General features: G+C 33.2%; 1 protein-coding gene and 3 pseudogenes across 5 annotated transcripts in view; 2 read left to right on the top strand and 2 right to left on the bottom strand.

The window, feature by feature from the left end:
• Positions 1 to 27,881, bottom strand: part of SS18 (SS18, nBAF chromatin remodeling complex subunit) — a 69,435-nt gene that overhangs the window by 13,286 nt on the left and 28,268 nt on the right. For 3 of the 5 annotated variants that reach the window (XM_025038593.1, XM_006920017.3, XM_025038592.1), the window contains exons 4-10: positions 23,040 to 23,193; positions 19,474 to 19,695; positions 7,003 to 7,170; positions 6,242 to 6,346; positions 3,418 to 3,510; positions 2,584 to 2,706; positions 222 to 355 (exon numbers count right to left, since the gene is read on the bottom strand). In XM_025038593.1, the coding sequence (XP_024894361.1) occupies positions 222 to 355; positions 2,584 to 2,706; positions 3,418 to 3,510; positions 6,242 to 6,346; positions 7,003 to 7,170; positions 19,474 to 19,695; positions 23,040 to 23,193 (999 nt within the window). The remainder of the gene's footprint in view (positions 1 to 221; positions 356 to 2,583; positions 2,707 to 3,417; positions 3,511 to 6,241; positions 6,347 to 7,002; positions 7,171 to 19,473; positions 19,696 to 23,039; positions 23,194 to 27,881) is intronic. The other 2 variants (XM_006920018.3, XM_015595721.2) reach the window with 2 other exon arrangements.
• LOC112469409 lies at positions 12,440 to 12,557 on the top strand (annotated as a pseudogene).
• LOC112469505 lies at positions 19,175 to 19,293 on the bottom strand (annotated as a pseudogene).
• On the top strand, positions 25,043 to 26,032 carry LOC102892870 (annotated as a pseudogene).

Raw genomic sequence — 27,881 nt, 5'->3', positions numbered from 1 at the left:
AATGCTGGTGCCTAGAGATAAGGCATGTTTTACATATTATAGCAATTATGATCCACTGTGCTAGCACTCTATGAAAAAGATTTAAAATAGTTTTTGTTGTTGTCATCTCATGTATTTATGAACAGAAGGCGGGAAAAATGAGCCTTCAAGTGAAAAATATTTAACCTAATTAAGAATAAACAAACAATAGGGGTGATCACGCAGTTGGCCAAATAACTTACCTGGTCATATCCATAAGGCCTCTGCTGTGGTGGCTGTGGTGGTCCAGGCTGTGTGGGTCTATACCCCCCATACTGCTGACCTTGTCCCTGTGGGTAGTTAGAATACTGAGGACCTGGACCACCTTGTGAAGGACCTGCAAAATAATTAACATAAACAAGAGCCCAGCTGAAAACCTAAAACCCTAGAACCCTAGAAAAAAATTAAAACTAGATGTTATATTTTTATATCTAAACTAAAACGGATAGTTTGGTATCTTGTTTTTCTCAAATGCTTTTAAAAATAAATTCCAAAGGTTATAATGAGTAAAAATATTGTAAGGATACCACCATGTGCCAGAAGCTTTGATTCAGTGTAAGTATTGTGTAATGTATTAGCCATTAAAATTTTTATGTCCAGATGAGTAAAAGAGACTCGGCTTAATTTCATATTAAGAAAATTCATCTCTACTTCTATTGTTAACTAGTATAAGCAAGAGGTAAAAGAAAAGGCACGAAGCAGATTCAAATTAAAATACTGAAGCAATTTCTGAATAAAGTTTCGAAATCAATGATATTTACAGCTGTATGTAGATTTATACTTGCAATCACCAAAAGAATCAAAAAGAATGATTTTACATGTAAATTCTAGATTTATATTTGCAATCACCAAAAGAATGCTTTATGCTCTGCATTGACAAACTTATTATCACAATATTTTCAAACAGAAACTGAAGATTTAAAAAGCCAAGGTTGCATGTGAAAAAATTTGATTCAAAAGTTACATTCTGTATACCAATCATCTTTAATACTTAACCTATAAAAATGAATTATTTCAAATATCAGAAATGTCAAGAGACTAATTTGCCTTGCCAAATAAATATGTCTGTTTCACAAACTCTACTATTGTCTATTATAATGCACGTTTTAGAAAGCATAAGCTGAAAAACTTTGATATTTGTTTTTTATCACAGCCATTCAAAACCTGTCATAAAAAATGTTAATTGCAGAAAAATGCCAAAAAAAATTTTCCAGCTTAAATAAATTACATTAACCTATTATTTTATTTAATTACTATAGATTCAATTATTAAAACTAAATTTTCTATTAGAAGAAAGTTTGATAACTGAAGTCTATGGATAAACAAAATCGGAACTTCTCCCTTATGATTTCTAATATCTAACAAAACAATGTTTAGCTACTTAAACCAAAAATATTTAACTTTTTTATTCTCTCTTCCTACTGAAAACAGTATTTCTCTTAAATCAATAAGTTTAGTTAATTTAGCAATATATTTGTTTCCATGCAAATATAGTAAAACCAAAATACTCTATTCAAAGTACAAATATTCAGTAGTCATTAAATGGAAATATAATTTGAGAAGAAAGTCTCTTTCTAAAAACAAGAAATCCATGGACTATTTCTAAAGTCATCTGGAATTGGGAAAGTAGGACTTATCATTTTGGAGAAAATGCCTGACTCCCAATATCTGACTGAATTTCAAAGCACATATTGAAGGCACAAAAGAATTTTTAGCCTGATACTGGTTCTTAGATTTGTTATCACAAGTAGAGAGAAGTGCCACAGTAATAGCAGAGCTTAAATCAATGAATAAAAGTAATAAGACATTACTCATGTGTGGAAGAAACCATGTTAACAAGAGATGATGTCAAATTAATAAACAGCTACTTCTCTTTCATTAAAATCATATTTTCCTACATCTAAAGTAGTTATAGTAGCCTGAAATTTAAGATTGAGATATCAGGTCCTTGATTCCCCACTCCTTATGAAATAGTTATTTGAAGTCAGCTATCCAGCTAGCAGATATTAAAGTGAGTATATAGCAGGAAAATGTGGCTAAAATTCTCTCAAATTCTGTAAGGATACATAGCTGTAATAAATATACTCCTGTGGATGTGTATGTTGTTATTTAACTACAGAATGAAAAAAAACATTTTCTTTATGCATTCCGAACAGACAACATTTGTACTTTAAAAATCAATGTTATTTTTCACAGTAAGAGTCATTAGTTTTAAAAACAAATTTGCTAAGCGGATTATGTAGATATGGTTAATAATCACCCAATTCATCAGTTTTCCAAGTGCACACAAAACTACTGGCTGGTCATGAATACAAAATAGGTTTAAGAATTCATGTTTCTTGTCTTTGATATGACTACATGGCCTATCTTTAATCAGTGAACCATCTACAGTTTGTTTCTTTTTAAATGGATTAACAGTTTACCTAAGAACATTTTAAATAAACACTAATAATAGACTAAGCTAAAATTGTGACTTTTCAAAAATGATAAAGATACGCTTCCATATTTAGAAACACTAATCACCACGTTTTGGGGAGACAAAAATAAACCGCAGTAAGGTATTACCGTAGCCCTGCTGCTGTCCGGGATAGCCTTGCTGCCCTGGGTACTGCTGCTGCTGGGGTGGATATCCCTGTTGAGGAGGTGGTCCTTGGTAAGCATCTTGCTGTTGGCCATACTGTGAATTTCCTATAGGATAGTTGGAGAAAAGGGGGAAAAAAACCCTGAGAAGTTTGCTTAATTAATCTTTTTCTCTAAGATGCATAGCTAACAACACAAGAACAAAATAATATGCCATATTGATTTTTTTAAAAGTTAACAAAACAAGGAAAAAACTCAAACCAAACAGAAGGATTTCGGCCAAACAAACTGCAGTTAAAGCCAATTTTGCAAGGTTGAACTGCAGCATTTTCAGCGTCTCTGCCATACGAGCATTACATTTACTGGAACATCACAGTCATAAGATCATGACTATGCTAAATAAAATAAAAAAGACAAAATTAAAGACAGCTACAAGAGCACACACTAGCTACACAAGATCAGCAAGCTGTTTCCTAAAGGCGCTATACTTATATGTGAAATTATACATATGTAAACACACACAAGAAAAAAAACTGGATCAATGGATTTAGGTTCAAATAGAAAATTTCCACTGAGGAAAAAATTATTTTTAAATGTTTTAGTCTTTTTATTGTTGTTAGAAATGGCAAGTCATGGTTATACATTTTAAATATTTGTAAGGAAATTATTTTGATTGTTCTGGACTCCCTGTAATTTCAAGACAGCCAGCAAACTATTATTCTACAAGAGCTTTGCACGGGTAGAAGTTGTCTTATGCAAGAATTTTTGTTCCTGTAGGAGGGGATATATATGTGTATGTGTGTGAAGGTATATAGATACCTCCTTCGTAGTAATGTTGTGAGGAATCCTCATAAGGCCTATCGTAGCCTTGTTCAGGATACGACGGTTGCTGATAACCGTAATCATTATGACCTACATCAATTCGACAAGAGACAGGAAGAAACGTTAATGGCCACTGAGTGAAAACCCTAAATATATTTAAACTTTCAGATAAAACTGAAAAAAAAGAAAAAGAAATGGAAATACATAAAAAATAATTTCAATTGCATTAGCCAAATATTTACCAAAGTGATTGTTTTCACATCGAGATAACGTGCAAATTTTTTTAAAAGCAAAAAACAGTAGTTTTAGAAACATTACACTTTGTCTTAACTCTGATAATCCTCATCGAGGGGGAAAGAAAACTTTATCTTCCATTTTTTTTAAGAGAATGAACGTATTTAGGCCTTTCACATGTAAATAACTTGAATTAAATTAGAATGAACAAAGGAAACAATTATCATATTTTGTTAAACACCTGTTCTGTTGGTCGCCAATTCCACAGCATATGCTAAACAATGTAAAATATAAAAGAGCTCCATAAGTTTAAAAACTGAAACATATTTTTCACATTCTATTTACTTGAATAAAATATATGTATCTTGAAGTATTTTCAGAACCAAAAACATAATGCTTAATGCTGTCATCCTAGAAGCCTTTAGAAACTATTTCTAGAGTAATACAAACATACACGTCCATAAAATTAAGTGTTAAGCTTTAAGATACGATAAATTTCACCTGTGAGTTGACTGAACTTGAATGAAAATCAGTACTCTAGTCTTTTTAATTAAATTGCACAAAGAAAATGCAAGAAATAACCTTTCAGTTAGCTAAAATCTGAACCTCGTTTTAGAAGAATGCCTAATTAAGGAAGGAGGAATACTGTTATGATTAATTCCAGTGTTTCCAAACCATTTCATAAGTATCTACATTAATGGTTGGCAAACTATGGCCTGCAGTCTAAATATGGCCAGTGACCTGTTTTTGAAAAAAGTTTTACTGGAACATAGTCATGCCCACTCATATTTTCGATATCTGTTTTCATGCTACAACAAGAGTTTGTTAGTTGAGACCAAGACTAGATGGCACACACAGACTAACATATTTACTCTCTGGCCCTTTACAGAAAAAAGTTTGCCAACTCCTAATCTACATATTTACTGGCATAAATATCTAAATGTAATAAGAAAATATCCAATGCAGTCTAAGAAAATTAATTATTGTTATAAATAGAATACGTAAATGTCAAAAAAATTCTGATACACATCTATGCAAAAATTATACCATTTAAATTTTTAAATCCCCTGATATAATAAGATGAATTATTTATAGTAACTTTAGAGTTCTGATATTTACAAAAATAATATATCTATTTTGAATAGAAAGATCCTATTTACAACAATACAAATTTTACATTTCAGGAAATTCTCAGGACCAAAATATCAGTGTCAAATTCAACTAAATTACTTAAAATGTATTTTAAAAATTAAACCAATCATTTCTTTTCAGCAGACTTCTAATACATAACATTTAACCTAGATTTCACTTTTATAAAATATCTGTAGTCTATAAACTTACTGAAGTTTTTCATTAAAAAAAAATCTTAATATCTACATGGGACAAGAAAACTTGAGATTAAAAAAAAAGTTGTTTTCCAACCAGAATTATCCATACACGTCATCGCTATCACTAATATTTATTGTATGAAAAAATTTTTTAAGTGTTTGCTCTGCCTCTATAGGCAGAGCCTCTGTAATAAAACCAATGTCCTTATACCGATGTACCTTTATGCTTTATACAATAATGAAAAATGGCAGGCAAAATGATTTTTAAATACACCAAACTACATGTTCTTACTAGCTTACATTAACTTCTAGTCAACAGTCCCAATACCTTAGCTTTAAATTCTTAGATTCCCCAAGTTTCTCTGTTAAATAGTTTACCTTAAATATAGAAAAAGAGCTTAACTACATAAATGAAGACTGGCAAATCCTTTCATAACAAGACAAATCATTTTGTAATGTGATAACTAATCAGTTTTATAAGTTTGGATTCTTTTTTCTTCACCATTGTATAATAAATTTTTCAAACATACAGAAAAACTGAAAAGAAATGAACTGTACAGTGAAAGCTTCCATGGATGCTTAGATTGTTACTAAGTGCAGCATATTTTCGCTGACCACTTTTTCACAAGCCACTTTCCTACTAAAAAAAATATGCCATTACACTAAATACCTAAAATTAAAATCTGGTTTCCAAATACCATTCCTATTCTACTGACTCTATACACAACTATATTACGGATAAATTTAGCGTCCAAACCTTTCCCAAATGCAAATGCTAATATATACAAATCCTAGTTCTTTCAGAAGTATGAAACATTAACTAAAATGACGAAACATGGGGGAAAAACTCAAGAAATTCTATGTATTTATACAATGCATAAAAGTAAACCGATAGGTGAACTTTATGGTATGCGAATTATCTCTTTATATAAAGCTGTTATTTAAAAACATAAATCGGTAACAATGGCTTTGGTTCAAATGAACAATTCCAAATATAAAAGGATCCTCTTTTATATAAGAAAGGATTCCAGTGACAGAACATGACTCCTGATGGTACTAACATGGAATATCTAAACAAAATATACTTTGAAATCAATATTATAAACTAATGGTATCATTGGTGCTTTAGATTACTGAAGTGTTCTAAATTTAGAAGAAACTATTAGTTTCTTCATCCACATTAAAATGTTCTGAATAGCTATCTACATTAATATTGGGCAGGGATAGAAAATGGGAAAGTTAACATTAGGAGAGATTACCATCAGGGTAATACTGCTGGTTCATGCCTTCTGGAGGACCTTGTCCACCATGACTGTATTGGTCCCCATAATAGTCTTCCTGGCCTGAGTACTGCTGTGGTGGGCCTGAAAAACCACAATCAGTCAAGATGTAAACAATTTGTTCTCTAGGTCATCAAAGGCTTTCTAATCTGATGTTATAAGAGATTATTTCTCAGCTGTAGATTTCCCTCCCATGCTCTGGCATTTCGTATACTTTCAACTATTCTTCTACACACATACATAAACACACAGCCAACACCAAACGCACATTTCACAAAAGTTAATGTTAAGATCACACATGCAATATCAAATATCAACTCAAAAAAACAAAAACTAACTTCTTAAAAAGTAGGTCAAATTGGTAGAAAATTAATTTCCTTTTTATTTTTATATTTGAATAGTATGAAATTAGGGTTTGTTTCTGATCATATATTTAGTACTGTCTCAAAAATAAAACAGTATTTTCTGCTGTAAATTAGCTTTTGATATAAAATTTTATGATGTAACTTTTTTCCAGAAAAAAGCTGTATACCAGGAAGCTCCTATCCAATTTGTGACCCTCTGTATCTACTATATCCACTATCTTTTAGGAAAAAAATATATACATAATTTAAGAGAAAAAAAAAATCAAGAACAAAAAGCCCTGACTTTGCCGAGATAAACAGTTCATTAAAATGTAGTAAAGGCTTTCAACTACTGTTATTTATAATAAGCAGGAAATTTTCCAAATGGAATCTTACCCTGTTGAGGTGGTCTATAGGGAGGAATCTGTCTCTGACCCATCATATGATTGCCTTGGTTAACTTGACCCATCATTCCCATAGGTGGCTGCTGGCCTTGGTAATGCTGCCCACCTCCTTGTGGCATATTGTATTGTTGAGAAGGAGGCTGCTGATGCATCATTGGACCTGAAAACAGACAAAACATTATGCACATGATTTTTTTATTATAATTTTAACATCTAAGGAGAAATATAGAATTTTTTATCACATAATCCCCAATATATGTTATAATAAAAATTGACTTCAAGTAATAAAAACAAATCTTTGAATTAAAGTCCATAGGCCTAATCTGAAAACAAGGGAAAACAACTGATCCATGGTAGTTGATTTGAAATCCACTCAAGTGATATTCTAGTAATTTTTTTTAAAAAAAGGGAATACAGTATATGACCATCCTGAATTTATGTACTTCTCATTATGTGCTATATAATATTTATCTGTACAACCTTTCTAGAAAAGACAGAATCCTTATGCTACACACAAAAAATACACCAAAACAAAGTAAATTACACAAAACCACACAGAAAATCAGTAGTCAAACCAAGAAAAAGAAATCTAATTTCTGGATATCGATTTTTTCTCTTTTTCAATGTCACTCATTACATAATGGTAGATACAGAAATTATACAAACGTTTATAAATATACCTAGACATTGATGGGACTTCATAAACTTTTATTTTAGACAAAAATTTTAAAGAGCCCCAACTTAAGGTTAATAATAATTTCTAACATACACCATCAAAAACACGTAGGCAAAGAACTGCAATAAGCCATACACTCAGAAATCAGAACCACACATTTTCCAAAGTGAGCAATACTGAAATAGCCAAATTACCACTGCTATAGTACCACACTGGAACAGTAAAAATATACCACATAAAATAATCAACAATGGCCATAAAGTTCTATGTTACCATCTAATAATGTAAGCAGCTCCTCAAAAATTCACTGGGCCAAGTTACGGTATGGGGAACTAACTCCTCATTCTACTGTTATAACCATTACTCTCTCAGAAGTATATATGAATCATCCTCCAGTTTACTGCTTACATAGCTTTTACTGCCTTTGGGACAATTTAAGAAGTACAAAAGGCAAAGGATTAGAGCTTAGAAAAGTTTTACAGGCCAAATTGCCCAAATGAGCAGAAAGCTCATTCTTTAATTATTTAAATAAAAATTCAAAACAAAACACACTCACCTCTTGATATTAATGACCTACAATAGCAGCAAGAGTGTAAACGGAATTCAATTCTTCTTGAATTTGAAGAACTGTATTATCTATAGAAGTACTTTATCAGAGTTAACTTTTTCTCCTATTCACTTTCTTCTGTTTTATTTTTTCAAATTCCCTTTCCTTCTTAATTTTATCAACAATATAAGCCTTTCAAGGTTACTCTGGGATTTTTCTTTCAAACAAGAAAAAAAAACTGTTAACAGGAGGGATAAGGTGGCTCAGTGGAGAATGGAAGGGAAGAAAAGTTAACATTAATACACTTAACACTGCCAGACACACTTTCAATATTTATTTCATGTAAACCATTAAAAACTACCACAGCTAATTTTTAAGGTTTTAGCCAAGTAATCCAAAGATCAAAATCATATAGCTAATATGTATTAGCTGAGAATCAGACAAAACTCAATTCTGATTTCAAAGCACATGTATATTCTAGTAGGCACTGCCTCTACTTATGCTATAAGAAATTTAGTAGTTCAGAGGCAAATCTACAACAAAAATGTTCCAGAACACTAATGTAAGGTTACAATTTTTAAAATGTATTTTTATATAATAAAGTATTGAACACTAGCATTCATAATTTAATAAGCAGTATGATCAGGCATCTATGATTCATTTACAGTAAATGAAGGTGTCTTTCTTCTATACTGATTAAAGACCTCTTGTCTTAATAGAATTTAACTATAAAACTAAAGCATGTATGCATTGGAATCATAATTAAAAATAAAGGAAGAAGAAAGCAAAAACATAATGGCTCGTGCAGGGGGTGAGGAGGGAGAGCAGGATCCAAAAGGGTACAATAACAACAAAATTCTAAGCTTTGCTCTAAAGGAGAAAAGTACTTCTAGCTGAAGCCCTAGATAGAAAAGATCATGCCACTTGTGCTCTTTATCTTTTGGGACTGCCAGCAGTTCCAATCCCAAAGAGCTCAATTACCACCCTTCCTTTATTCTCTGTCCCTTCTCTCCCTCTGAGGATCCTCAACATCATTCAGGATCAAGCCTAAAACCACAGAGAATGGAGAAGGACAGCAGTGCTAGAACACAATGCTTTTAATCTTTTTACACGAAGCCTTATCTATGAAAAAAAAACTATGACTTCAATTCTGATTGTTTAGGAAGCATATTATTTCTCTTATGATAATGAAATATACTATGCTGGCAAATGTATATTATCCCTTGATATACTAATGAAAATAAGAGAGCAAAATCTTAAAAGGTTACATCAAAATAAGTTGTAAAAATCTGTACTTTAGAGTGAGGATTACAAATAAGTCTATTATTATAACCATTTTCTACAAACAATAACATCACACATTACTATACGCTTAAATGTTATTCTTCATCTAATACATAAATCATTTTGATGCTAAGGTGAACTACAAAGTGTGATATTACATATGCAAAGATACTACTAATATCTTAATTATCTACAATATTTTTGTAAAAGTGTTTAGAAAAGACATATAACAAATGTTATGACCTCATTAGTTCTTTCCATTTTGAGTTTTATACCCTGATATTCTGCGGAAACAATATCCTATATCTTAAACACATGTAAAATATTCTCAAATCACCATATTTTATATTGCTGGAATTCTTTGTTCCAATGAGACATATTATATTTAGTTGTATATTAAGTTACTGGTCAAAGCAAGAATTTTTTAAGACTCAACGATAAAGATAACATTAAGTTTTAATTAATCTGTGAAGAATTCAGAATTATGTTTTTTTTAATTCTACATACATATATATATATACATATATGCATATATATCCACACTTTCAGATGTAAACCAATACATCAAAACTATAAATCATATTACTAATCTATGAATTACTTTAAATAAAGGTTGAAAATGACAGTTAATGGTTAATAAGCACTAATTATGGCCAGTCTTACTAAGCTAAGAGATTATGTCTTTTATCCTCCCCTGAATCCTATGAAACAAGAGTATTATTATCAACTTCACTTTATAGTAAGAAAATTTAAGGCTTGGCATCAAGAATATTACCTAAAGTTGCGTAACTAGTAAATGGTGAGAACTCTAAAGCCATACTCTTAACCAGGATGTATGCCTCCTCTCCAAAGTCAAATCGTATTTTTCCCATGTAATATTCTAGGAAAACACTTCTATATAACATTATTACTATAAAATAAAAATCTTAAAATACAAGTAATTTTTTCACTCCACCTGTATCTGTTAGAATTAGACTATGAAACTGCATAAATACCCTCCCTAAGCCTATCATCTTCTGCTCACATTTACTATGGTTATTCCTTAACCATTCAATTTCAAAGTAAACCACTTACAGCTCTCACTTGAAGTATTACTAATAATTTTTTTGTAAGAAAAAAAATCTCTGTATTCCAGCAAACTCAATTGGCTAGCCCACTACCTATCAAATAGCTGTTTAAGATGAATAGGACTCTTTACTTGCCAAAAACATATAACTATCCTCATCAAATTTTAAAGAGTTCATAGTAAGATGTTTAGATACAAAACCAAGGATAAAAGAATGAGCCAAGTCACTAAGAAAACTATAGAAGCTTAGTATAAGTCACTAGGACAAACTAAGCTGAGTTTCCAAACAATCAATGAAAAAATAGAAGCCTGACAAATTTTCGATAGTAAGAGTAACAGTTTATTATAATACAAACTTTTTTATAACATGAAAGTTTTAGAGAAATTCTCATGAATATTAAAAAGTATTAAAATATAATAATATAACTTTTTGTTACTGTCCTTTTTTTCTTTAGTGACACGGACCATCCTTAAATGTAGTTCCTTAAGTTAACCATTTCCTAAAACTGTGGTTTTTCAACTGTGGGCAGTCCCCCAAAGGACATGTAGCGAAGTCTGGAGACACTTTTAGTTGCTACAACTGGCTACTGCCACCTAGCAGGTACAGGACAGAAATACTGCTAAATATTTCACTATGCATGGGACAAGCTCCATGACAAAGAATTCAGTTCAAAATGGCAATAGTGCTGAGTTAAGAAATCCTGTAACTCAAGGGTATAATTTTACATCATAGGCATCTCTACAAACTAGTCTGGAATATAGATTATATATTTAGTTTTCTGATAATTAAAAATTGGAAAAGAGATGTGTTGGGGTTTAATGAATTTAGTAAAATAAAAGACTATACAATTTCTTAGGGTTAGACAACTTCTCTTACAGAGTTTCAATTATACTCTATAATATTAACTCAAAATCAAAGGCACTAGTAAACATCTACTGCAGAACTTCAAAAGCTCTACGTTTTTGTGGCACAAGAGACAATCTGCTGTGAAAGTAAAGATCCTATCTTGCTCAAGGAGAAAGCATTGAAGGTGGGCTACATTAGAATGTATAGCCTGGTGTCATTCGGCATGAAAGCTGAGAAGTTTTGAACCACCTGACACAGAGATTATCCAGCCCAGAAAAATTCGGAGGGAATGGACTATAAATAAGCATAACTTGGAATATTCGTTAAAATGTAATTTATACAATTTACTCCTAGAGATTCTGGTTTAACAAGCATAGGATGGGGCACACAAATCCTATTTTAACAAGTTCTGCAGATGATTCTGAGCCTGGTACTCCTAGAACCACGCATTGAGATAGAGTTCTAAGGGCAAGAATAAACAACCCTTTTTACTGTAAGAGAAGCTAGATTATAGTTCATATAAAATGTTTAAAATTGGAGTAGAACTGCCTCCCATAAGGGCACTTAGGATGTTAGCTACAAAATGAATTCTAAGGGTCTGTGTTATAAATACACCAAAACTCACTGAATGATACAGTTAATATTTGTACATTTCATTCTACGTAAATGTTACCTAAAGAAAAAATGTTTCAAAAAATTTTTAAATATTGAGCTCTAATAATATGCAGACTAAAATGTTATAGAGTAAGTATACAAATATCTGCAAGTTACTCTGAAATGCATTTTGAAAAATAAGACACACTGATGGATGAGTAGAGATAAACAGATGGATGATAAGCTTAGTAAAAGATTAACTGTAGAATACAGGTGGCAACTATACAGGTACAATTCCTTCAACTTTTCTGTTTGAAATTTTACATGATAAAATATTGGGAGAAAAATTTTAAATTAACTTAGAAGAATAAATAAAGAGTTCTCGAAACTCAACAATAAAAAGACAAACAATCCAGTCTACGGCCATGCTACTCTGAATAAGCCTGATCTCATCTGTCTCGGAAGCGAAGCAGGGTCAGGCCTGGTTAGCACTTGGATGGGAGACCACCTAGGAATACCAGGTGCTGTAGTGTTAAAAAAAAGACAAACAATCCAACTAGAAAATGGGCAAAAGACATGATGAGACATTTCAATGAAGAGGATATATGATGGCAAATAACCACATGAAAAGATGTTTAGTATCAGTAACTGTTAGGGAAATGCAAATTAAGACCCACACTAAGATATTGTTACACGTTTTTAGAACAGCTAACATTAAAAAAATTGACAATATCAAATGTTGGCAAAGATTTGGAAAAAGTAGACCTTTCATACATTGCTGGTGGGACTGTAAAATGGTACAGCCACTTTGATAATCATTTTGGCAGTTTCTAAAGAAACTAAACTTACGCTTATCATATGACCCAGCAATAGTACTCTTGGGCATTTATCTCAGAGAAATGAAAACTTACATCCACATAAAAACATGAACATGTACAAAATTGTTCATAGTACCTTTACTTGTAAAAGCCAAAAATTAGAAACAACCAAATGTCCCTCAATAGGTGAATGGTTAAACAAACTGTGTTACATACATACCATGGGGTACTACTGAGCAATAAAAAGAAATAAACCACCGATATATGATATAACTTGGATATTAATTATGCTGAGTTAAAAAAGAAGCTGTGGAGCAGGCAACCAAAATGGCGTAGATGATACAGACTCTGTTCATCCTTCTGGCAACCAAATCAAAGTTGTGACGGAAACAAGGAGCAGCAGCAAGAAAAAATCATCTGGGATCTAGATGAACAAGCCATACAACTAAGGAGAAGTCCAGAAAATCACCCTGCAACAGCAGAAGGTAGGACAGGGTGAGGACGCGGGGCTGCCCAGTCTTGAACAGCTGAGACGGAGTCTGGGGCAGCGGCAGATGCCTGTTAAAGGGGTTGCGTCCACGAGTAGATTTTCGCAGTGACAGACCGGCTCACTCTGAGCACTAGTGCCGATTACGCTGCACGCAGGGGCCACTAGGGACTTACAAGGAGAGAGGGCCCAGGCGAGAATTACTCTGTATATAAGTGCCCATAGTGTCCATTGTTCCCTGTTGAGCCCTCCCGATTAACAGTGCGCCCGACACAGGGCTGCCATAGCCATGATGTCATCAAACTGGATAAGAGAGGTTGCTCCACCCAGAGGATTCCCTGAAACTCCACCTCCCCCAACTCATGGCTCCACCCAAGCCACATCCAGGTATATCCTCAGCAAGTTAGGTGCTCTTGCTGAGCAGCGCCTAGACTCACACTGGTAGAGCCAGCTGGCCTCGGTTTCTGGTGTGGCCTTTTGAAGCAACTATAAGTACAGCATCTGTGGATTGCTTACTGAATCTTAACAGGTGGCCTCGGAGCGGTAGATGCTTGGGCTAAGTTTGGCCTATAGCTGAACCCCTCTCAGGACTGTGCCACCGGACACCTACTTCACAAATCCACACTTATAAGACCGGGAGACTTAGGAGCTTTATTAGTACATAGAAACAGACACAGAAAGGCAGGCAAAATGGGAAGACAAAGAAGCAGAAACCATGTGAAATAAAAGAACAGAAATCCAGATATAATGGAGTCAAGTAATCCAACAGATACAGTGTTCAAAACACTGGTTATAAAGATGCTCAATGAATTTTTAGTTAAATTCAGTGAAAACTTCAACAAAAAGATAAAAAACATAAAAATAGAAATGGAAATTATAAAACGGAACCAGTCTGACATAAAGAACACATTATCTGAGATAAGAAGTATATTAAATGGAATAAACAAAGGAATAAACAGAGTGAATAAAGAAAAGGATCAAATGCCCTATCTAGAGGACGAGAAAGCCAAGAATGGCAAGAGATAAGATGCCAAGACTATAAAAATAATTTAAGGAGCATATGGGACACTATTAAGGGTCCAAATATCCGTCTGATCAGTGTAACTGAAGAAAATCAAGATGTTGAACAACTGTTTGAAGAACTAATGATGGAAAACTTCCCTAACCTGGTGAAGGAAATGGACGTAAAACCCCTGAAAGCTCTGACAATTCCAAAAATAAGGGAACCAAAGAAGAGCACACCAAGACACATTATAATTAAAATGACAAAGTTTAAATACAAAGAAAGAATATTAAAAGCAGCAAGAAAAAAAAACAGATAGTTACTTATAAGGGAACACGTATAAGACTGGCAGCTGATTTCTCAAAAGAAACTATGCAGGACAGAAGGGCTTGGCAAAAAATATCTGACATGATAAAGACCCAGATCTACAACCAAGAATAATTTATCCATCAAAGCTATCATTTAGAGTTGAAGGACAGATAAAGAGCTTCCCAGGCAAAAATAAGCTGAAGGAATTTATCTCCTCCAAGCCAGTATTACAGGAAATGTTGGAGGGACTTCTTTAAGAAGAAAAAACGTACCGAAAACAGGAATAAAAAACGATAACATCTACATTCCTATCAATAAGTACCTCAAATGGAAAAGAATTAAGTGCTCCAACTAAAAGAGCGGATGAATGGAAAGGAAAACAAGACCCCTTCATGCTGCTCATATGAAACTCACTTCAGATTAAAAGACACACACAGACTACAAGAGATGGAAAAAGACACTGCTTTGATGGACCTCTGATGGACCTAGAAGGTATTTAAGTTAGACAGAGAAAGATAAACACTAGATTTCACTTATATGCAGAATCTAAAGAACAAAAAGAACAAGCTCATCAAAAACAGACTCACATATGTAGTGGACAATTTGGTGATGGACCGAGGGGAAGGGGTTGGAGGGGCTGGGAGAATGGGGTGAAGGGTTAAAGAAGCACAAATTAGTAGTTGATGATTGGTCACGGGGATGGGGAGCATGTCATAGGGAATGCCGTTAGCATTAATACAGTGGCTAGGTGGAGGGTCAGGGGAGGGAGGGAGCAATTGTGGGATCATTTTATGTATAGATGTCTAACCAATGTACTGTATACTTGAAACTAAAATAAATAAATTTTCAAACAAGCTAATCTGACAAGGTCACATACTGTATCATTCCGTTTATATAAAATTTTGAAAATGACAAAATTATGGAAATGAAGAGAAGAGTAACAGTGCTTGCCAGGCACTGAAGATGGTTGGAGGGAGGACACATAGGATCTCTGTATTACCTTTGCAATTTCCTATAAACCTGTAATTATTTTAAAAAATTTTTTTTAATAAATCATAATGAAATTGAGTTTATAATCTGTTAAACAGAAACACAACTGGATTTTGTCTTCCAAACACAAAATGTTTTGGTATAACTAAAAATCATCTCTTCTGACAGTAACTGACGGTTTCTTCTTTGGTTAATTCCTGGAATAGCAGCTGATGGGTGACAATACCACAGAGAAGGATTCTAGTTTTCTAATTTGTTAAGGCAAGGAAGAAATCTTGCTAATCTGTCAGTCAATAAACAGGAAAAAGTAGTGATGAACAAAACAAGACACAATTCCTGACTTCACAGAACTTAAAGTCTAGTGAAAAATAATTAAACAGATACTTACAAATAATTACGTAATTATTACATGTACTCAAACTGCTGCTACAAAGAGCGTAAGTATAGGATATTTAACTTTATATAAGTAGACTGATCTTGTCTACGGAGTAATTTAAAATTTATAGAACAAGATTATAGGTGATTTTTTTATTTTATGCTCTATCCTCTTCTGCATTTTCGTGTTCATATTAAATATTAGTTATTTTTATAACCAAAAAAAAGTCATGACTGGGAAAAAAAATTACAAACTTGAAAAACTCATCTAATATAGCAATAATGATCAAATGTATAAACAAAACATCTGGTCTGAACTACAATGTAGCTGCACATCCCTAAAACTATAACAAACAGAAACCTGCAATATTGGATAGATTTACCAATTTAAGTGTAGAGAGATGAGTGTACTGATACACAATGTGCCATATTATACTGAAACTAACAGTATAAATAAGGAGAATACTCTTTTCACTTTTTAAAAACAATCAAAGTGATAAACTGTAAATCTATGAAATATCCGTCCCTAGGATTAACTTCAGATTCATAAATTACAATAAGATTTTTAGATGAGTTATGTTTTTTCCCCTTAATTTTATTTTCAAAGTTGAGAAAGAAAATTTAGAGAATAAATGCATTTGGACTTTGACCTACAATGCTTTTTAAAAAACTACATCACCAGTTAAAGTTCCCAAATGTCACTTAAATAATTAAAACTATTAATATAATAATTAAATAATTGTCATTTAATTGTTCCTTTTAAAAATTTATTTATTTAAATTAGTTTCAAGTATACAGTACATTTGTTAGACATCTACACAGTTCATAAAACAATCCTCTCAATTACTTCCTCCCTCCTCTGACCCTCCACCTAGCCATTGTATTAATACTAACTGCATTCTCTATTCTGTATTCCCCGTCCCCGTGATTAACTAATAATTTGTACTTCTTTAACCCTTCACCCTATTCTCACAGCCCTACAACCCCCTCCCCTCTGTCCATCACCAAATTGTCCACTACATTTGTGAGTCTGTTTTTGATGAGTTTGTTCTTTAGATTCTGCATATGAGTGAAATCATTTAATTTTTTAAAACAAAATTCTCAGGGTTAGCCTTATTCCATTTTTTTTTTGATAGAGGTTTAATCTAAGAAATCTCACAAATATTTATTTTCCTTGACTAATAAAAATTCCCATTATTAAAAATGGTAATTAGCTTTAATATTTTTTCTACTATCTCTTGACATTGAGATATGTATGTAGAAATACGGAGATAACCAAAAGATATCTATATTTTGTTTTTAACTGAAAGAACAGCTAATAATATCTCGATAAATGTTAAGAGAAATTTTCAAAAGTCTAAAGTGTTTCCTTTTATTAAATTTTGGTATTTTCTATGCTTTTTAAGGATTACATTTACAATGTAGTCTAATTTCTTCCGCCTATTTATCAAAACAGAAAAATTTTAACATAAAATATGTAGCTCGTTTTTGTAAACTAAGAAAATGTTTTATAAATGTTAAAACTTTCATCAGGCTAAACAAATTTTTTATCCAATAGGTACATAAATTAAAATATTTTCATAAGAAATTCATACGATTAAGAAAGTGGCTATTGCTAGAACCCAGTACAATTTTCTTATTCTTCTTCTTCTTCTTGGTAATTTTAATTTTCTTTGGTATTCTCTGTTTCTGAAATGTCAAAATTTAACTGAAAGTTTTTTATTTGTTCTGAAGATATTTATAAAACATTAAAAGTTTCATTTATTTCTATCCTAGTTTCTTTTGAAAGTAACTTTTATTTCTTTAAATCAGATTCCTACATAGTCCTTTTCTGTATAGTCTGCTTTCTACTACAAAATTCTTAAGTTATGAGAACAAAGCAAAAAATAATATAACTACTATAGCAAAAGGAAAACCTATACATTAGTACAAAATATGACATTTTAAAAAATAGTTGGTCCCTAAGTTTAGAATGAAAACTTCCTATATACCTCAATTTCCTTCTCCAAAAACAGTAACTATTTTCTATATGCACATTGCTACAAGCATTAATTTTTTCTTCTTCAAATCTTATGATGTCATATCAAACTACGCTGTAGCAACATCCATTTTTTGTGTACACACTAACTTTTAACTACAGTTTCTAAGAAGTATGCCATCATTACTATAGTTGCTATTTGAATTATTAATTTTCTTGCATTCTCTCCTTGTAATCAACTATATGGAGAGACGGTGAACTTCATTTTAATCTAGCACTGACTAGATCTTGCTATTGTTTTGAATCTTTAATCGACCTAATAAAAATATATATATATATATATAGTCCATCATGGGCACTAAAAAACTTCTGGAGAAAAAAATGGAGCAAGCATCAGTTTTGTGAAGCTACATTCACTGACAACTTATTCTATTATCTCCCTTTTTTTCAGTGTATCTCATCAAAATTACAGAAAATATCTGTATTAAGATTTAAAACTTAGAATATATTATTTCATAAATAATTACCTACAGGTTAACATTAACTTCATCTGGGTTCACTGTAGTGATTTCTTTTTCATAAACAAAATCTAGAAAATTTTATTGCAAATACATTAAATCTATCTTATACTCTTAATGTTACATTTTATAATTGAAGTAGCATTAGGCTGGCAAATTGCCAAATGTTTTAACAGGCAATTAGCAGAATAGAGCGCCACTTACTGGTTTTTAGATATTATTCACAAGAATACTTAAAAGAGAAACATGATAATTTGATTCTCTGAGGTTGGTAATAAACTTCAAACCACTCCAATATAAGAAAATAGAAACACCTCCAACTAAACATTCTAATAAGTTATGTTACACATACCTTTCAATGGTGAAACACAGCATCAGAAAACATACGTATAAATCAAAGGAAATGCATATAAATTAATCTATCCTTAATAAGTAAAATGAACCACAGAGTAGATGTTCTGTAAGGGGTTGTACTTGCTCTAAACCAAGTGTCCAAAAATCATAAAAATAAATAAGCTCAAAAAGCTAAATTAAAGGCAATTTAATTTCTAAATGTAAAAAAAAAAATTATTATTATTACTTTTTTAATTTTTTAGGTGAGGCAACCTTTGGTTGACCTCACAGATTGTAAGGCCCTTGTCAGCTTACAATCCTTTATTTTTTTATTTTTTACGCCTACAGCGCCCGGTCTTCCTAGGTGGTCTCCCATCCAAGTACTAACCAGGCCTGACCCTGCTTAGCTTCTGAGATCAGACAGGATCGGGCTTGTTCAGGGTAGCATGGCCGTAGACCAAAAAAAAAAAAAAAAAATTATTTAAGCTGGTTTAAAACTCAACATTCCTTTTTTATAGGTATAACTGTTGCTCATTTCAAAATTCTGTTTTTATGCATCAGCTAACAACTTGAAAACTTGTTTTATTTTCAAAGGCTGATATAGCATTCTAATCAAGAATAATATAAAGCTTATTTACCTTGGTTTGGTTGCATATTCATATTTGGTCTGGGGCCATAGTTTCCCATTGGTTGCCCTTGACTCATTGTCATCTGATTCTGGACTGGCATGCTCTGTGATGATGGCACGGAATGGTTGTAACCGCCCATGGATCCATGGCTACTTGAAGGCATGTTCATGGAACTGTTTGTTATATTGAGTTGATTGGGTCCAGGTCCCTGCATAGGCATATGGTTAGGCCCTTGAAGAAAGTGATCAGAACCAAAATATAAAAGTTAAAACAGATGATTTATATAGAAATACCTTAAAAGGGTTTTGTTTTGTTTTTTTTGCATTACCATAATAGTAATACCAAACAGTAACTTGAATATTCAATCGATAGTAAACAAAGAAAATCCTTTACATGAATGATAGTAAATACTGTGAGGTGAATGTTATTATTCACATTTTACGGATTAAAGAAACTAATGCTTTTGAAAAGCCAGGAGCATTTTGAAGAGTAATGAGAGAGGACTAGTTTATAAGACAACAAAATATACAAAGCTGGAGTATTTAAAACTGTGTAGCATTAGCACATAAATAGATTAACAGATCAATGAACCCAGAGTCTAAATACAGACCCAAATGCATAATTTAGTGAATGATAATAGAGGTGATATTAACCATCAGTGGTCAAAAGAAAGATAATTCAATAAATGGTGTTGTGACAACTGAGTAGCCATCTGGAAAGACAAGTTGGATCCCTACCATATTATTGCCACTAAAACTAATTCCAGATGAATAAAAATATTAAACATTAAAAAAGAAACTATAAGAGAGAATTTCAGAAAGGAAAATTTTTAAAATAATCTTGGAGTGGAAGGGCTTTCTTAAGTATGCCAGAAAATCCAGAGCCATAAAGACTGATAAACTAGACTATATGAAAATAAAAAATTTGATGACTAAAAAAAAAAAAAACAAAAACAAAATTAAATAATAAAAAAATAAACTGGGAAAAATTATTTACAAGACATATCACAGACCAAACGAGTTCCTTAACATATAATGTAAGTAAAAGACCACCAGCAGTAAAAGGCAAAAGACATGAATGACCAGTTCACATAAAAAACTACAAGAGGTCATAAAAACATGAGGACTGCTTGCTTCACTTATAATATAAAAAGGCAAATTAAAATTATGAGGCCCATATTTCATGTTTCAGATTTGTAAAGATCAAAAGTTTTGATCCAACTGTATTATGAAGAAGCACTTTCATACACTGTTCAGGGAATATATAAATAAGTATTATTTTTATGTACAGCAATTTGGCAATGACTATCATAGGTGAAAATGAATACACGTTTAACCCAGCAATTTCAGTTCTAGGAATATATCCTATAAATATACATGTTTTTGTGAGCATGTGTGTATGTATGCAAAATTGTGTGCATTATTTACTTATGTATGTTTTATAGGCATATTTGTGACAGTAGAATTAATACCAAAAGACCAGAAATAACCTATATTTCTACCATAAGGTAACCAAATAAGAGGCATCCATAAAAAGATTGTAATACAATCACCAAAAGAAAGAGTAGTCTCCAAAATACATCTTTATATACTCATGGTCTCCAAGACATACCTTTAAGAGGAGAAAAAAATGATATATAATACTATCTAATGTATACTACGTTTTTAAAAAAATATGAAGAAAGAAAAAAGAATGTTTTATATACAGAGAATATCTGTTGAAGAATAACTAGACATCAATGAATGGAATCAAGTGTTTAGAGAGGTAGAGGCTGGATACCTTTTGATTTGGTACCATAGGCATATATAATCTGATCCTTTTTTTTTTAAATCAGTTAAATTTTTTTAAAAAAGAGGCTGAGAGGTTATCTAACCAAGATTAAACAGCACATAAATAGCTCTGCAACTTAGATTATAAAATATTATAAACAGAACTATAAAATAATAAATAAAAAGCTTAGATATAAATTTGTGTACATAAAAGTTGGCTGAATGCTATAAGAGACTTATTAAATAAAGAAAATATATGTAGCTGGATTTGCAATCTCTCCTACACCTAACGCTCTATAAATTGTTTTGGAAGTGCTACAGTATTTTGTACAACCTATGTTATAACTGGTTATAACTAGGTTGAAAATCTCTGGCTCATAAAGACTATAAACTACTCCAAATGGCCTTATAAAAAACCAAAATGTCATGTTAACAATAGTTATATTGCTGCTAAACTGCTTCTTCAGCCTTAGGCTTGAATATTATATGGAGAAGTTAAGTCAAAATCCTAATTAAAGGTATCACCATAAAAATAAAAAATCACAAAACTTCTAACTTGCTAATTTGCATGAGCACTATCCTCTTAGTTCTACAAACACTATCCTAATGAGTTAAATATGGATTCAGTAAGAAGAGTTCTCCTGACTACAACCTGATGAGTAATTATGGCTTTATTCTTACCTCCATAACAGTGTGGGCCATTGATTGCGGCAAGTTTTAATAGGAAACAGAAGATAACCACAACACCATGGCCCTTCTACCTGATCAATCACACATTAATCTTCTATAAAACAAGCTACCTGGCCTCTTTTGCTCTGTGCTCTCTTTTGCTTCATTGTCTGCACCCAGTGTCCTTGGACACCAATTCTACCAACCAGCACAATCGGCTAAGATGGCACTTTCCTAAGGATGCTAATTACAAATTTAAAAAATAAATTGCACTATTTTAATCTACTTTCATTATTGCTATTTGTAAAATTCTTTTTGTTAATGAAAATAACCTTTGTCTTTAGAAAGTAAAAATATTCTCATATTAAATGTAGAAAATATCCCACCAAAAATTATGGGTATGGGTTGTGGCTGTCACAAAACCAAAGCAGTTTAAAGATACTTTTCAGATTAAAAATTCAAACCAACAAAAGGTAACTAAATAAGCATCCAATGGCCTGAATAGTATTTTAAGTGGCTCTAAACTTAAAATGGATAAAATAGTAAAGGGAATGGCTCATTACATAAAAAAGCTGATATTTTTCAGCTGTTAATTTTGCTTTACTATCAATTTCCATATTTATATTATGTTACAAACATTTGTATTCATACAAACCTGTACTCAGCTCCAGTAGTATCAATGAGAAAATATTAAATATGCTAGCACTTTAGAGACTGTTTCTTTCTGTGTTTTTCCAGCAATACTGTTTGAGACCAATACATTTTTAATACAAAACTCAAGAAAATGTTATAATACCTTTTTATAAACAGATTTTAATTCTTAGGCTATGGCACAATGCCTTTTTTTCCCAAAAAGCTTCTAAAGCCAGCTGTACTGCATCGTTTCAGACAGACTAAATTTAGCCAGTTCTGTTCATCAGAGGAATGCTGTGTGTCAGCTACATCAAAGCCCAAGGGCAGCCTGATAAACACTGAATACAGGTCACGTAGCTCTGTAGCTAACAAACTCTAAGAGAGCTTGTACTCGGGGGCATTCAAAGCAGTTTTGTCATCAACAATCTAGTATCCCTTGAGCCCCCATGTCGTTTCAGTTGCTAAGCAACTCTGGTGTTAATGTCTTAGAGGAGAAAAACTTACCAGGCATCTGGCCGTTCATCTGGTTCTGCATGTGTGGTGCAGGAGGACCCCCACCTACCATTCCATCTGAAGGCATGCTGTGAGAGCGTGGAGGTGGGGGAGGGCCGCTCTGATTCATCCCTCCAGGACCCATAGGCATATTCTGTGTGGGTGGCTGAAAGAAGACAGTTTAGTAAAACAACATAAATAGTTAGACTAATATATTAAAGTTGCATATGGTATAACAGTTGCTTATATTATTAAATGAGGAACAAAAACACAAATGCATGTCAATTTCTTTTAATGCATTTTAATCATGGACTTATTAATAACATCATATTTAATATGCCCCCAAAACTTCACAAGATCATTAGCACGAATATATCACCTGACCACCTTAGACCAAAAAAATCATAAAAGTATATTTTACCTTATAAAATCTCAACAATGAAAATTAAAATTTTAACATTCTACACAAAAGGAATTCTCATTTACATAAGGATTTCTAATGTGTTCATTGTTATTTAAATTACGTTTTAAAAATCAAGTCTCCTTTCATTATTAATATATTTGGATATATTCACAATAATGATGGATTTTACCTGAAAAGACAGGATAACAAAAAATTTAATTAAAGAACCAGAAGCTCTAAAATGTAATATATTTTATACTGTTTGAGGGAGGAAAAAAGTGGTTTTGGTGGAGGAATATTTTAAATCATGAACTCAGCTCAGCCTAACATTTTTGTACCGACTGCTCCTATAGATCGGAAACATTACTGATGGCCTCCAAGGGTACAGAGACAGCTGCCTCAAAAGGATGCCTTTGGCAAATTTCCTAATGAAAGTGTGAAGAAAATCACTGACTAACCTTGAGAGTTCACAAAAGGGCAAAAGGAAAAACACAGATACAAGGTGGTCTGCAACACCTAGCTCCCTTCTTGGGGATATTTTGGTGAAGAAAGCAAATGGTTAGTTTCTTTCCAAACCCCCATTTTTAAGCCTGCGGGAGGACAGGAAACTATTACTCTTTATAGCTATTTCTGCCTTCTCTACTTCTCTATGTTCTAAACATAATGTCTAGTCCTATAACTTTGGTCATTCATTTTCTCCCATATTTTTAGATGGCTGGTTAGTTGTGTCTGTACCATCTAAATATTGTGATACAGTCCTCTCTGGCACAGTTAACAGATATACATTGTTTTTTAACCATTACTGGTAAACACTCAGATCTCCAACTTTTTAGTAATCACTAACATTTACAAAAATAATCAAGTTCTACTTTAATAGCACCCATTTAAAATTCATAATCTTAATTTCTTCACCACTAAATCCAGATATTAATTGCTCTTTATTAAATATCTTCTCTTCAATTCTCATCTTAAATTTATTTTGTATTTTTAATTTTTATCTTGTATTTTTTAATTTGTATTCTTTAAACATTTAATGACCTTGTTCAGTTTTCAAAAAAGTTACCAAACATCAATTTGGTGTCATATATCTTAGTTTTAAATTATCCTTTATTTATCACCCTTCAAATATGGCTGACCTTGACCCTCTTGTTTGACTATAAAAATCGTTTCTCCTATATAACAGGAAAATAGAGTCCAAGTATAAAGTGGCAGTTCTACTGGACTGAGAAGACAGAGTTTTTGGCTACCAGAGAGCTGGAAACTAAAGAACAAAGCCCAAGAGAGGAAGAACCACTAAGAGGGGGAAAATTCAAGAAAACAGCAGTTAGGAAGCAAAAGAGCTGAGAAGAGATTTTAGCTTCTGCCCAGTGCTAGGGAAACAAAGACTGGAGTATAAGTCTCACCAAGTCAGAAAGGTTTTCATAAACAAATCAAGCTCTCTGTTGAGACTTTAGAAAAGCCTCTCCTTAGAGTAAGGTCAAAACTGAAACAGATCAACTATAACAAGTCTTATGGTCAACTGTCAACAGGTTCAAGGTGATCTCACAGTGCTTCACCTACCGAAGGAAAATTTAATTCTTTGGAGGAAAATAACACCAAGTAGAGCCCCTATAATTAATTGTTCATTCATAATGTCTGGCATCCAATTAAAAATTACAAGGTGAGTCATAGTAAACAGCACTGTATAACTACGGAGAGGAATACATATCCCAAAAAGCCTGCCAAGCCACACACGAACATGCAGGAGTTGGCTACATGAGGTGCTGGGAGAGCAAAGTGCAGAGTCTGAGCTGCCCATGTGGTATTCAGAGCAGTTGGTGCCCAAGGCCAAAGGGAAGAAGCAGAGGCAGAAGTTCGGTTACAATTCTAACCAGAAGCTCTTAACCGGAATGCTAGACCAAAGGCAGTGCCACAGATCAAGTGCTTCCACATATGACATGCCTGAGACCACACCAAATCAGTGTGGCAGAACCTGGTCAAGATGGGGTTGGCTATGGACCCCAACAAGGCAGTGCCCCTCAGTAAGAGAAAGGTGGACATAGAGGAGAGGCCTCTGGAACTCTAGCAGAAGCCCGATATGCTGAATGACCTGGAGGTAGAAGGCCTCCCAGAAAAGTAAGGAAATGCACTATCTCGGAACCTCATAGCCTAGGTATGCTACCTACGTGCAGGAGAACCATGGGGAGTACTATAAGGCTATGGCCCAAGACAAGAGGAATTACTACTAAGACACGCAGAAACAGATTCAGAATAAGATCAATAGCTTATAAGCATTTTTACCCAAAAGAGTGGCAAGCTTTCCTTGATTCTTTGCAGAAGAAGGTAAGATGGATGTTGAGTGACTGGTTTAGATCTGTACTAGACTGAGGCCTCTTCCTGGACCCTGGAAGCTGGAACCAAGGTTTAAGGCAAGGAGAGGTATGTGACTACAGATGAGGCTGGCCAAACCTCAAGGAATCAAAAGGTTTCTCTCCCTCTCTCTCTCTTTTACTCCTCTCTCTGGGGAAGGAACTGTCTCCCAAAGGCTCAATTTATATGCTTCTGGGGGCTCCAAGAAAAGCCAGAAACTACTGTTTCTAGAGTGGGTGCTGTGTGTGAATATAGTATGTACCTAATCAAACGAGGCTATTTTAAAGAGAAAATAACAAGGCATTCCAAAAAAAAAAAAACAAGAATAAATGGCCAACACTCATTAGGATGGTAATAATAATTTTAAAAAAAACTACAGAAGTATCAAGTATTGGCAAGAATGCAGAGGAAATGAAATTCTCATACATGCTAATAAGACTGTAAAAGAGTATAGCCACTGTGGACAACAATTTGGCAGTTCCTCGAAAAGTTATACAAAGAGTTACCATATGACCCAACTATTCCACTCCTGGTATAGACCCAAGAGAACTGAATATATACATTCACACAAAACCTGTACATAAATGTTCATAGAAGCATTAATCATAATAGTTAAAAAGTAGGGAAAAAAATGCCCAACCACTAATGATTGGATAAACAAAATGTGGTATATCCATTCAGAAGACTATCATTCAGCCACATAATAGAATAAAGTACGAACACATACTACATGATACATACTACAACACAGAAAAACCTTGAAAACACTATGTTAAGTAAAAGAAGTCAGATTCAAAAAGCCATACATTATATAATTCAATTTATATAAAATGTATAGAATAGATAAATCCAGAGAGACAGAAAGTTGATTAGTTGTTGCCAGGGAATGGGCAGAGGGGAGAATTGGGAATGACTGTCAATAATTATTAGGTTTCTTTTGGGGGTGATGGAAATGTTTTAGAATTCTGAATAGTGGTAATAGTTGCGCAGAACTTTAAATACACTAAAAACTAAAGAACTGTATGTATAAAAGGTTAAAAAGTATAAAGACATATATACATGGTGAAAAGGTCCAACACATATCTAACTTGAGTTACAAAAGTACAGAAAATTAAACATATGTAATATTTGAAGAATACTGGTAAAGAATTTTCCAAAGCTAACGAAAGACATGACTCTACCAAATGTCTTAAGTTCTACAAAATTCGGCATATGAAAAAAAACATACCTAGACACATCAGAGTCAAAGTCCTAAAAACCACAGTCAAAGAGAAAATCTTAAAAGACACCAGTGAAAATTAAAGCATTAACTTCAGGGTAATGGCAATAAGATTAATCACTAATTTTTTTTTTTTTTATCAGAAACAATGGTAACAATACAATAAAATGACATTTAAAAAATGCTAAGACATAGATTTTGGATACATGGTGGCATGAGAGCCATCCCCAGATCTCTATCCCCTTGAAACAACCATAAGCTGAACATCTAAACCTCAAGAAAAAACACCCAACTGCACACCAGCATGTCTGAGCGTGGAATCTGCGCATATGAGCTACCACAAGTTAGAACCCTGGGTGTCGGGTGGTGGACTGGGAGAAATAAAGAATCTGACTCTTGCAACAGCTGGAGCTCCCTGTAGAAGGGGGAGGGGAGAAGGTGCAGAGACTTCCCTGAATAGCCCTTCCTGGGAGAGTTGTGAATTCCACACAGCTGGCAGCAGGGCCCAGTCATCAGGGCAGAAAGCAGAGAAGCAGGACAAGACGGCAGGGAAACAACAGTTGATTTTTACCTACTGCAGTTGCAAAGCTTTGGCTGAGCCGTACCTCCCAACCCCAACCTAGAGGGCCCCTCCCCACATACATTCCGAGACCAATCACCACTGAGCCCCAGGGAAATCTGAGCAAATGCTACCGAAATTGTTGCTAACAAGGACTGAAACTGAGGGTAGCAAGCATGATTAAATATCTATCAGAAAATAAAAAGGTGTTATAAGGCTTTGTATAAAGCAGGGATCCAAGAGGCTAAGAAGCCACCTACTAAAAAACAAAAGAAAAGCGACTTCTTTGCAGCAGGCTAAAGAAAGACCTTTATATAATAAATT

Source organism: Pteropus alecto, unplaced genomic scaffold (assembly GCF_000325575.1).
Source record: "Pteropus alecto unplaced genomic scaffold, ASM32557v1 scaffold146, whole genome shotgun sequence".
NCBI lineage: Eukaryota > Metazoa > Chordata > Mammalia > Chiroptera > Pteropodidae > Pteropus > Pteropus alecto.
Note: the sequence above shows the minus strand (reverse complement) of the source record. Positions and strands in the feature narration are given on the sequence as shown.